Source organism: Acipenser ruthenus, chromosome 25, assembly GCF_902713425.1.
Source record: "Acipenser ruthenus chromosome 25, fAciRut3.2 maternal haplotype, whole genome shotgun sequence".
Taxonomy (NCBI): domain Eukaryota; kingdom Metazoa; phylum Chordata; class Actinopteri; order Acipenseriformes; family Acipenseridae; genus Acipenser; species Acipenser ruthenus.
Genome location: NC_081213.1, coordinates 4,904,662 through 4,918,169, shown reverse-complemented (window position 1 = coordinate 4,918,169; position 13,508 = coordinate 4,904,662). Strand labels below are relative to the sequence as shown.

Below are 13,508 nucleotides of genomic sequence, written 5' to 3'. Positions count from 1 at the left end.
TGGTCAAATGGACCCAATCAAAATACTATTCATCTGTAAAGTATAAGAAAATGTTTTAGTAGATAAACGTTTTGCCTAATGCCTTTATCAGTAAAACTAATGTAACACTGCCCTTATAAAAGCTTACCATAGTAAAAGCACAGCAAAGTGTAATAAAGCACAGTGAAAGCATGGTAAAGCATAGGTCAGCATCGTAAAGAATAGCGAGGTATGGTAAAGCATATCATTAAACATGGCAAATCAGGGCAGACTATGGTAAATGCATAGTATAACCATGTGTAAAGCATGATAAAACCATGCAAAAATACAGTGGGAAACTTTTATAAGGGAAATGTTAAAATGTCTGTCTGCTTAGTTTCTTATGGTTTTTCTGACTGACATGTGAAGTTCCGGATGAATAATTGATGTTCTTGTATCTGAACGTTACAGTGAGGAAGATGTTGTTGGCCAGGACTCCTTTCCTTTTGTGTCCCCTGAAGTTCTGTCTGTGAAAGAATTCCTGAACCTTGACTCTGCAGCTGCTAAGAAATCCTGGTATGTGATATGAATAAAATAAATATGAAGAAGTAAAAAAAAAAAGTGAAACTGCTATCTCTATATGATGGAAATAGATGCAAACAGAGAGGTAGTTTAATGCAAGTTTATGGGAAAACCAGTGCAATTCTATGCATTTGTTAGCACTGTAGTTGCAGAGCATTGATATCCATGTTCTATTGGACAGCTGAAACCCTAGCAAAGACACTATAAGCATAGCTGGATTTAAAGAGCCACTTGGTACAGGTATGAAAGAACACAGTAAGCTTGACTAGAGTATTCTTCTTGTTGTTTAGAAAAACGTTGTATTTCACTTTCTGGTTCAATCATCACAACCTGATGACTATGAAACCGCAGAAGTTAAAGCATCCCTATAATCGTAGACATGCTTCTTCTCTCTCAGCACAGCTGCACTACCAGAACTCCCTCTGGAATTTCTTGCTCACGTATTTCTTACACAAACAAGAGTCAGGTTGTTGCAGGGGGGGCATGTTAATGGTTACACTCTGGTGTACCAGCTGCACTTGGAGACATGGCACATTTGAGCTGTTTTGAGGCCTCGGGGGTACTTCTCAGCATTAAAAAATCACCAGGATGTTATGACTGAAACAGATATACAAAGTGAACACAATAGTTTAGATCACTGTAATGTTTTCTACTAAGCTGATCTTTACAGGGGTGGACAATAGTAACATTTGTCAAGGGCCCATCCCCCCAGGGGAGCTCATGAAATGAAACATACATTATATAAAATGGAAATAAAAGACTTGAATTATTCAGTCTCCCATTCCTGGTGCCCTACCACATTAAAAGTGTTTTAAAATGTTGTTTGTGTCGTCTCTCAATCTAACAGAGACAGAAACTGTGTCCTGCTCTTTTACACAGCCTGCTTTGCATCTTAATTTGGGCTCTTTAAGATGGAAAATACATAACAGACTTGCATCCCCGTAGGCTTTCAGGCTAACGACAATGCTTCCTAAAGCTACATTAAAGCGTGTTTTTATTTATTTAAAATCTTTATAAAAATGTGAGAGTGGGAGGAAGCAGTTTGGTCCTGAATGCTCAAGTTTGTTCAAGCGTCTAAAGGATATTTTTGTTTGTTGCAAAAGCAATACAATGCTGTCTAGAATATAATTCTAAACTAATGGTGTCTTCTGGGATCTTTGATCAACAACTGAAGGGATACGGACCCCCTGTGCTGGTAGGAAAGGAGAAAACTGTCATATATCTGGAGCTAAATTGTTGTGGAACAGCAGATCTAATTGTGGATGCATATCTTGTGGGACTACGAGCAAAAAATTGCCTCTTGTCTGTCATGGCTCAGTTATCTTTTTATGATGGCAATGCAGTTATAGAAAATAAAATAGGTTGTTAAAATCTGACACACTCTTGTTTGTAGGACTATTTGGAAACAACATAAAGAAAAATATTATTACAGAGAAGAAACAATGCAAAATGTGAATGGGAAAAAAAAGCTCTAGCTGAAAGTAAGATGGTAGAACAATAAGGGTTCTGTTACACGCTGGTCAACTCATTAAACAAACATGAAGATAAAGACAATGAAACGAAAAAATGGAGGTATCAAACTAGCGTCTCAATGCCCTTATATTGGTTGTGGCTAACAAATTTAGCTGCCATACACTTCCAGTCTCTGTATACTGTAGGTCTTAAATCTGCAGTTTTGGGTTAGAGTTAGGGTTAGGGTTAGGCCTATGCTTTCAATGCCTTCTTTCCTGTCATTAAACAATTGTATATATATATACAGTATATATATATATATATATATATATATATATATATATATATATATATATATATATATTTCCAATTGACTGACGTGAGTAACATGCTTTGACCCCAAAGACAAAACTGAGGTGGAATTACCTAGGAAGTAAAACAGTAAAGCAATCAGAAAAACAATTTTTAAAATTGCTATTTCTTTCCAAACTACAGTACTACATTTTAGATCTATATACAAATGCAAGTGCATAACAGGTCAGGTTTATGGATTTTCTTTGTCAGCTACAACTTCAAACAGTAATGAAGATCTGAAATTTTATGTGTCAAGGTTTTAAACTCCTTTAAGGTGTATTTCTGGTTTAATTAGAGTACAGCACATCAGAATTTTTTAGATATAAATGACTAACTAGCTTGATGAGCCCAGAGCCCCAATATTATACCGTTTTTGTTGCTTTATAAAAAGGATACTCAGCATTAATAACATAGTTGTTAACCATTAATAAACAAAGAAAGTGTCAGTATTTTTTGTCAATAAAGAATATAGTATTCTTTTTAATACTGACTTGCTGGCTCTCACTCAGTGTTGCTTGTAAAGATCTATGCATTCCCCTTTACTAATGTAATAAGCTATGAATCAGTAACAAGGAATAACCTTGTTATCCAGTTATTCATTTAGCAAAGAGCTTCGGAAAGCTGTACAGAGCTCCTTTAATTCATACTTACTGTTGGATTTGGGTAAAAAAAAAAAAAAGATATAAAACCAGTTGAGGCAGATCTCGAAACTAAATTCAATCAGGAAAATTGCAACACCATCGGCCACATTAAATTATCAATTGAAATTCATAGGGGGCTGATCCAATTTAAAAACATTCACAGGTGTGACTGGGTGCCGGCCAGTTTGCATATTTTAAGACTTAAGAACCTCTACAAGTTGATTCTAATCTGCACGGGGGCATCAGTAATTTCCTCCATATGTTCTGGACTATGATCAAGGTCTGGGCGTCCCAGGGTGAAATTTCCATTATTCTGAATATCTGCATTGCTAACAATTGTCAAATATTTGGCAAGACCCCCTCACCTTCAATAGAAAAGGTTTCTTAACTGGAAAGATGCACACATATTACATTAAAATATTAGTGTAACACTATGTTCTCTCCAACTGACCCTGTGTTGTACTAACATGCTGGGGTTAGACCACATATTAGATACATTATATCAATAGATCTAAGCTAATTAAACCTCTACTGACACCCTGCCATTGCAATTTGAGAGTTCCATTCAGTACCATTCACTCATAAGTCTCATCCAATCACAACTCAAGGAGCTTCCAGGTGAACACTTCCGGGAGAATCCATAATGAGCCACCGCCTATAGCAGCAGCAGCAGCAATGGCAATTGATCAGAGATCATGACCGGAGGGTTGTGGGTTCAATCCCCAGTGGGGGACACTGCTGCTGTACCCTTGAGCAAGGTACTTTACCTAGATTGCTCCAGTAAAAACCCAGCTGTATAAATGGGTAATTGTATGTAAAAATAATGTGGTATCTGTATAATGTGAAATAATGTATAATGTGATATCTTGTAACAATTGTAAGTCGCCCTGGATAAGGGCGTCTGCTAAGAAATAAATAATAATAATAATAATACCTGCTTTTTAAATAATAACAAATAAATACAAACACCAACCCAATCCCACTCGCCATCTCTCATAACCCACATGCTCACCCGAAATTATATAACCAGTGGACTAATTCTGCCATTCATTTCCTTGATATTACAAATCCTGTTTAGATGAAATGGCACGGTAGAGTTTGAAAAACAAACATCACGTAGAGTGTGTGGACAGCATGCTTCGCCAAATGACTGATTGGGTTTAAGACATTATTTAAGAAAAAGGTTATGAGAGGTTACAAAATGCTGTGATTCTGTACTAAGGAATAAGGGTAGCATTTTCAGATCTGCCGAACTGTATCAATGCCAGCCTACAATACACACTGGTCGTCCATTGCAGTTATTATCTATGGACCACTGTGTAATGTTAAAGCCATTTCTGGTAATGGGGTCTCCTAATGGGTTTCTTTAGGGCAATACTGTATTCACTTTCAAAATGGCATGCTGGCATTTGTTCTTTAAGGGAAGTGCTGACACTCAAACAAATCGTTCTTTTATATAGCCTGACCCCAGTCAGAACTTTACAAATGAAATAATACATTCTCAACGATGTATTGCCCTCATCCATATTATAAGCTGTAAAATGCTTTATTGGATTTATCTTCTGTTGTGATCTGCAGCAGACAGGCTCTACCTTCCCTGATCATTTCCTTTCGGTTTCAGATTATCTCCACAGTGGGCCAGCAATAAATGTGTTGCTTTGCTACCCTTTAAACCCTCTGGTCGTGATCCAGATTGGATGAAATTATGAATATAAACGCTATGGCCTGTCAGTTCAAGATGGATCATCTCGCAAATGATTTAAAAAAGTCACCAGGAATTTCCAATACAGAGCCCCATTTATAACCCTGATTCAAATGTATACACATCCTGAAATGTACTGTTAGATAAATGTGTCGTATGGTTTATATTATTGGAATGTATTCTTCCCCTGCATCAGCAGCACATTATCTGACACCAGAGATTGAGAATGCAAGCTCATTACTGAAAGGTTAACCTTCCTTTTCAATTTCCTGCAGAATTATTTCCCCCCCTCTCGATTCAGCATGGGCTACTGCCATGGGCTTACTGTTTGTGACATTAACATAAAGAGTCTTTTCCTTTGCCTGCACCCTGCCAGACTCCCCTGCCCACCTCATTGACTCGGGTTCAGAGCGTACTCAGGGAGGATTGGGTGCAATCCAGCATGATGTGGGTAATCTAGACCGTTATTGCAGCAAAATGAGCACCATGTAGTGACTGAAGAAAATAAATGTTATATTTTTTATATTTATGGATGTAAGTGTGGGCTGTCCTGATATTAAGTGGGGGCCCTTCTCTGACACAATGCAGGTAAGTACAGGTAATGTATTCAACTACAGCAATAAGTACATCCTCTTTATCTGATAACCACTGACCACCAGACATTGAGAGATTTCCAACATGGCTGTTTTTAAAAGACACGTTGGGGGCTGTCATTATGAAATTGCGTTTTAATTATGTAATCTTCATTAAAATCTCCATAGGGCGGTGGAAAACCAGATTGCTGTCACGGAGGAGCAGCTGGAGATGGAGAAGAGGACACTGTTTGGCAACGAGATGGAGAAGCTGGAAGTTGAAGTGATAGAGTCTAACAAAGTCTTGAGAGTCAGGGCCGACCACAACGCATGGCGTAAAAGGGTGAGTCAGAGAGGCCGCGAAAACAACTAGCCACACACAACATCACACTTGTTACATGGTGTTTAAGAACATTATTTAAAGCATTCAGAACTGCTGCAAAAATATATGCGCACATTTCACTAAAATTGTTAAGTCATTTAAAAAAGATTATTTTTTCCCCCTGGAAAGTAACAAAATTGATAATGGTTTAAAAAGATAGAGCGATAAGGCTGGGGAGAGGGGGGTGGGGTATATTGAAACTCTCCCTGCAGCTTATTTCCAACCTCAGTTACCTCATACAAATTCTCAGTATCTAAGAAAGTTCTTGGACTTTGATAGTCACCCTAGGCAAAATGAAAGTACAAAAGCTTTTGACATAACTGATTCTCCAAGGTAGGTGAAGTCAGGGCCCACGGAACACTTTGAAGTCTGTTTTTCCAGAGCACTTCAGAAGAAGAGGTGGAGGAAGTGCACTCACCTTAACCCTTTCAGTGCCTTTGATGAGAGATCCTGTCATTTTGGTGTATCTCCTACTGATGAGTTTAGTCATAAATACAGTATATGGCTAAACATTAAGGTTGCAAAAAACTTGCAAAAACACAGTGTGGTCTCTGTAAAAGCACACTATCTGGCCACCTGGGGTCCCGTTTTGTTCTTGTTGGGAAGTTTAAATCTTATAGACGTCTCAATGGACACAGGTTTAAAATCCAGATGCACAGGTTAACTGTAGAGCATATCTAAGGGTTATTTACCAGCGATCTACTCATAATACCTATAAACAATAAGTAAAAGACACTGACACACAGTCATATACTCCCCAGTTGCTACAGATGTATTATTTCCCCTTAGAATCTATGTGATACTGCATTGGTGTTTTCTCTTCAATTTGTATCAGAAAAGCTCTTTAACAAAGATTTTAACAGAACGATGGGTGTAAAGGTGCCATTGCATCTCTGCTTCTGTTGTTCTGCTTCTGTGTTGAGTTGAGAACGTTTTGAGCACTTCTCTGGCATTGTCTTGGTCCAGGCTGAGGAGAAGTCTTTGCAGCTGCAGAAGACTTTTGAGGAGCGGGAGAGACGCACTCCTGAGGTCCTGTTCCCTCTGAGGCACCACACTGTCTGGGAAGGAATGGGAGTGAAGCTGTCCTGCACCTTTGAGGGCTGTCCCAAACCAGAGATCAAATGGTGAGTACAGAAAACCAGGCTCACAAATATCCCCACAATCGATGAAAACAGAGGTGCAACACCATAGCAACAGATTGTAGGTCACATTTCCATTCTTTATTACTTATTATTTAAAAAGAACAAAGTTAAAAACAAAGCAACGTTTCAGGCAGACGCCCGTCATCAGGTTAGTTCTGATAGCGACCAATGGAAAAAACAAAATCCACCAGATTTTGTAGAAGTTGTGTGCATAATTTTTTGTATATATTTGAAGAGCTGAGGGTTATCTAATCAGGGGTGCCAAGATTTAAGCAAACAAGCAGTAAAATAAATTCCCACCCACCAGCACCGTAAACCAGAACACTTTTAAAATATTTTGTAGGTCATAAATGAAACTATTTCTGCAAACTATGGATGCTGTGCATGATAAAGTAAGTACAAGGCTAAACAATAAAGGTGAGGTGGAACTATTATCTTGTTTGAAATCTATCAGTCATGTTATGTGTGTTTTATATGAGAGGCAGTTGGATTACATCTCCTAGCAACGGTTCTCAGATTTCGTCGCTGTCAAAATGAAAAATGGCAGCTACATCTCCCAAGATACAGCTGGGAATTGAAATGGCCTTGTGAGCTTCGCTTTCCCAAATATTGTTTGTAGCCTGTCTGATGAGTTCATGCTTCAGAGCGACAGTATTGTGAAACGGACTCATAAACACATTTAGTTAGTTTATTTATTATTTACAACAACCTCCAGCTGGTATTGCTTTTTCAGGGGGTCTGTTTGTTGAGCGCTGCTTAAATAACAATAACGAAAAACCTAGACGCGTATTAACCTGACACTCCGTCAACCAAATAGCTTTTATTTTTAAAGTTGACTGGTCTTTTTCTGCCTATTACAGTGTTTATGTCTCATTTTCATCGTCATTAGCAACGAGGAATGCAATTGTGCAACTTTAGTCTGTCTTTAATCCACACTCACTTACTTCCTCCCATGCTGCGGACCATGTAATGTACTGTTCTTTGTCAATGAATTGATTTATTTATCCATTTTCTTGGGACAAAAGATCATTGAGATTCCCATCACTTTTACCCGACATCCCGGAAAACAGAAGCCGCAAACGTACTCACAGCAGTTGAGTAATTTGTTGACTGCATAAAAAAAAGATACATGGTGTGATGTAATTTTCTTATTGGTTACTTGACCTGTCAATAGTCTCAGACAGCTCATAATCGTATCAGAGAGTTTACTGATTGGCTATTTGACTGCGTTCCTACCGTGTCACGTTAAAAATGTTATTTTAAAAAAAACCACACAAACACACAACATCAAAATGTTAGGATGATCTGAGAAAACACAGTGGGGTAGTGATTTAGATCTGAGGCAACGGGGGGTAGCAATGTGTGTTATCAGTTTCAGTAACAGTGCTGTCAAATCCTGTCTGCTTACATGTGCATATAACAAATTGCATTGCTTGAAGAGCTGTGCTTATTGTTTAAGGTGCTACCTTGCTCATCTGCCTCAATTGAACAACATCTCATGAGATTTCAGCTTCCTCAAATGAGCACATAGAGGCAGTGTGTTTTTTTTTTGTTTGTTTTTTTTTAAAGACACTGCATTTGTTTTAAGATCACACTTTATATTTAACAATATATTTATAAGGAGACCTCATTGGCATTTTAGGAGAGATAGTAATGCGATAAGACTTCCTGTCAAAGACACAAAAGGTTAAAAACATTTAAAAAAAAAAACCCATCAAACTTTATTAATAAAAACAGACTTTGGAAAAGCATTCTTAAAATAAATAGGCTTAATGATAATAATTGCAAGATGTTTATAACGATGTTGGCTACAGTTACATCTGCTGTTTAAGCAATGGTTAAATATTGTGGCTGGTTTAATGTTATACGATAGTGTTTCAGCCAATGCAAAAGCCAATACTGATTTCTCACCAAACAACAGCTGCGCCGATGCAAATACCAGGGTTACACACATCTGTACATTATACTTTAAAAACATTTTACTTCAACCTTCACAAACAAAATTGCAAGCCAAACCAACCTAAAATATTTTCTGCATAACACAGCCACGTTTAAGTAAAGAGTAAGATAGATATGCATCATGCTGAAATGTGACACACTTCTTGTTTGTATTTGCACAGGTACAAGGATGGAGTTCTCCTACAAAGCTCTTCTCACCCCGGCAAGTATAGAATTCAAAGCAGGTTTGGCCACAACACACTAGAGATCAGCAGGTAACACGCTCTTCCGTGTGTTTCATTCACTGTAGCTTTGAAATGCTGAGACAGCAAGAGATGAGGGATTTACTGGCTTTAAATCCACCCTTATGAAAAAACAAGTTTATATTCCAATGTATAGAAAAATATAATGTCATATATGTGTTTGTATATTACAATATGTTGAAGATTTCCATTCCAAGTATATTTACTCTCTTTTACAATCTTCAAAAAGCACAAATCTGCTTTCCTTTTTGTATTTCAACTTGAATATTCTGTTTTGCTGTGTTAAGTTATGTTGTTTAAGCACATGTTCATATATTGTAAAAAAATATATTTGAATATATAGCTAAATATATTGATACATATATTATCTGTGTATTGTCCTGTATATTCCATTAAAAGTGTATATTGTGATGACAAATAATGTATATGCACAAATTGCAAGGTAGTGTCCATGCAATCCCGTTAAAAGTATAAGTTGCAGTCGACATGGACACACAAATGAACAAAAAATATATAACAATGAGCCCCTTCATAAAATGTTAAGGACTGTTTTAAGGAATGCATTTTAAGAACTGTGTAATATAGCTCCTCCTAGAGGCTGATGAGGCTGACCTCCCCATAAGACATGTCCCCATAAGCCATGAATGGTAAGACTTTAGTTGTATGGTTTGCGCTTAGCATCCTGCCTTTCCATTCTAGCCAATGGCCTGAGATGCCAATTCATTACAAACGCTTATGGAACATTGTTTATAAACATATTCGAAAGCAAAGCAGTGCTTTGAAAAATTTGAATAACGAATTAACCCTCTCTTAAACAGTTGAAAAGGGTTTCAGGAACTGCAATATTAACAAAAAGGGATTACAATTAAAAACCGTAATTAACAAAACATTCCTTAAAACTAAATGCGCATTTACTGCAGCCCATTTTAATTCCATTTCAGGTGTACAATTGCGGATTCCGCTGAATACAAAGTCGTTGCCACAAACAAACTGGGAGAAGCCTTCTCGTTCGCTACTGTTCTTGTTAACTGTAAGCAATCTTATTCCACCTTGCAATATTTAAATATCTGACAGAGAGGGGGATAGCGTTACTAAACCCAATGTGCTGATGCTATACATTTCCACAGCATTAGAACTGCATTATTCAAAATCATGCTGATTTCTGTTGTTCACCACCTCAACATGCCAGCAAAAAACAGCAATCACAGCCATAGAATCTCTGTATAGCCTTAGAAGACTATGGGAGTTGTAAAAACTTTGAATATGCTAGTAATTATTATTTTTTTCCTTCAGGTTATACTCGCCTGCTTTCATATATTTCCAATTTCATTTAGATTATAAATATTCATAGAGTTTAACTGCGTGCATATGCAATGTGGAGGCCTTGCTTTATAGCAGCCCTATTTTAGACTATGTTTACATGCAAATATGTGATGTGATACCTTAAATCAAAATGCTGTCATAGGTGCCTTTATAATTGACAGGATTTATGTTTTTTTTATTAACTGCTAGGAATACATCAGCATCTGCTTAGGACAGGCATCTAATTAGAGCAAAAGAGTGAATTAATTACCCCTTAAATTAAAATTATTAAAAAATAATAATAATAATAAAGATGCAATAATTTCTTACAAATAAATGCTTCTGTCTTGCATACATATTTCTAAATGATTTATTCTGATTGTTAAGAAGGTTGACTGTATGTAAAAGGGAATATATGACTGGTGCTTTATGTTCAAACTGCTCTTTTTTTTCAGCGTATCAAGGTGTACAGTCAGGATATGAATCCACAAAAAGCACAAGTAAGTGTGCCCTGTCAAAGCTTCAAAATTATACCTTTGTTGTTAGAAAATAATTGCCACATTTATCAGGAATATTAGGGATTTCATGGGAAAATGTGGCACAGTTCTTGGCTGCTTACATCGTTTGTAGTTTCCATTTTATAGACTACCACAATTCATTTGCCTGCTTCAATTCTTGTTCACAGTCACGGTGCTGACAACGCTACTGTAATGGATTGTAGCACATGCAAACGTAATATAAAACTTGCAAATGTAATACTGACTGCATATGCCTACAAATGTAATAACTGCAAGTGTACAGAATATGTAATAGCATTAACTGTTCATGTAAAAACAGATAAACTACACAGTAAATTATTATGTTTGCATATGTAATGACACATTGGCATATTTTATAAACACTTAACTGCATTTCAGCTGCGTATGTAATCATGTAAAACTAAAAGAAATGTATGCAATTCTATGACAAACGTTTTGACTAGATGTCTTTCTCATGTCTTGTCATAAACTCCCCTTTTAGTATTACTACATCATTTTTTATAGTAATGGGTGAATGTTCAATAACACATCTAACTAAAAATGTGATAACCTGACAGCTCTGGTTACCTGTAGATGTGTTTTATACGGTATTTTATAGCCACTAATCTGCTTCCATGTCAATTTGAAGAATATTGATTCAGCTTTTTGTGTAACAAAAAAACTGTAGTACTATTAATCACTTTCACTTTCATTCAATCACTCACAATCTGTCCATTCTGCAAGATGTTATTTTACTGTTTGAAATCTTATTACTACTTGTATTTCTATATATTTTGAGAAACGGCACATTGACTCATCCATTAAAATGAGCCTATATCTTTATATATCCTTTTCCATTCATTGCTTGACCTGCCCTCTCCTGTTCTTATTTCTCTCCCTCTCCTCACAGTTTTAGTCTCCGAGATGGAAGCAGACTTTGACCAAACCTTACAGCCGTCCTTCCCAAGAGAGGGAGGATCTCTCACTCTCTCCTGCAAGTTTTCTTCAGATTTGCTGACATATCAGCGGGCCCTCCTGTGGTTTAAAGACGGTCAGTCCCTTGTTTAGCTATTACTCTTCTCTGTTTCAGGAAGGTAAGAGTTACTGTACAGACAAGGTCGACTACCAAGCCAATGCCTGATAATCAGTGCACTATTGGAATTAGAAACTGATAAATAGTGCCTTTATTGTAAACATTTTAAATTTCTAATTTACACATTTATTTCTCTTCTCGATGTTTTGCTTTCGTTATGGTTCGCTTTACATTTAGCCATGTTTATCTGAAAGTTCTGAGGTTTCTAATCAGATTCTTTAGAGACAGTGGCACTGGCTGCAGTCAGAAGTGACACCTCTCCTCAATCCTGACTTAAACCCTAATGTTTCTGCCTCTTTCGAATTGTTCTGAATTGTTCAGAACTGAGTGGTGCGTTTTTGTGATCTGGACCATTTCCCACCTCGGTTTAATCCACAGCTTCACTAAGGATCCAAGCCGGATTGACACTGCCTAGAACATGTCTACCCAATTGGATTTGGCATTGCCCAGGATTGGAGATGCTAATGATTGGCTGGTGAATGATTGGCTAAGCTCTGCTTATAGATGCCTGTCTTTGCCTTGCAGGAGTTCCACTCCCGGAGTCCCAGCGGAGGCAGCTGCACACTGGGTCTCGCTCAGCCTCCCTGACGATAACTCAGGTTTATAAGGAGGACGAGGGCTTGTACAGCATCCACCTGCCGACTCTCACCGGAGTCAAGGAGCAAAGCGCCTATGTCTTTGTCAGAGGTACGAAGCGAATTTCCTAACAAGAAGACAGCCATTGCATTAAAGCAGCTGCAAAGGTTCAGCCAGTTTTCCACTGCCTAATAATACTGTTTCAGTTGAATTGCATTAGGTTTGTAGGTTATTTTTGCATGTGCTGAGTTCTGAATAAGTTGTGCTTGATATGATTGGGACTGCTGATGAACACAGTGTTGGTTTTAACATTGAAGGTAGCTTTACATTGCCGTCAATGAGAGCATTTCAGAATTATATTTCAGGGTTCTGCTGGCATTGATTAACCCTTCTCTGGCTTATAATGTACAATGAGCTGTACATCATTACTCGCATTATTAGCAAGCTAACTTGACATCTCTTTGCTGCTTGTTGTTATTATTATATTGCCCTGCTGTGGTTTCACGGATGACAAAAGGGTTCATGTTAATATCAGGCATCTCACAGACTGAGGAGAATTCCTCACCTTTCTCAGAGCCAAGCTCAGTAGCTCCGGCACCCTGTAGTTTTGCAAAAGGAGTCAACCTGCCCTCTTCTTTCACTAAACAGATTTGTTCATTACAGACGCAGCAGCTGCTGTCACGGGCGCACCAGGGTCCCCTTTGGACGTGGAGTGCAGTGACATTAATAAAGATTATGTCTTCCTTACCTGGAAACCACCGAGTGCAGATGGCGGGAGCCCTGTGGTGGGGTATTTCATTGACAGGTACGGCAGCTTCCTAATGGACTTCAGGCACCATGTAGACACATTTTTAGACTCATCTACATTGTGTAGAGGAAGGAGGGGTGTAATGGAACCCTGGGGTTCCATTTTTTTTTTTACTTTTTTACCTTTTATCCCATTTTATGTGTTCTTATCGGTACTGTTTTTGCACTTGTGAGTGTTTGACATGTTTAATAAAGTCCCCAGCATATTCTACCTTCTCTGAGAAAT

At 37.7% G+C, this 13,508-nt stretch overlaps 1 protein-coding gene across 1 annotated transcript in view; it reads left to right on the top strand.

Moving 5' to 3' along the window:
* LOC117413823 (myomesin-3-like) overlaps positions 1-13,508 on the top strand; it is a 38,564-nt gene that overhangs the window by 2,711 nt on the left and 22,345 nt on the right. Inside the window, exons 3-11 of the mRNA XM_034023165.3 lie at positions 430-534; positions 5,451-5,604; positions 6,610-6,767; positions 8,906-8,998; positions 9,928-10,016; positions 10,744-10,788; positions 11,717-11,857; positions 12,425-12,586; positions 13,139-13,280. Of these exons, the coding sequence (XP_033879056.3) occupies positions 430-534; positions 5,451-5,604; positions 6,610-6,767; positions 8,906-8,998; positions 9,928-10,016; positions 10,744-10,788; positions 11,717-11,857; positions 12,425-12,586; positions 13,139-13,280 (1,089 nt within the window). The remainder of the gene's footprint in view (positions 1-429; positions 535-5,450; positions 5,605-6,609; positions 6,768-8,905; positions 8,999-9,927; positions 10,017-10,743; positions 10,789-11,716; positions 11,858-12,424; positions 12,587-13,138; positions 13,281-13,508) is intronic.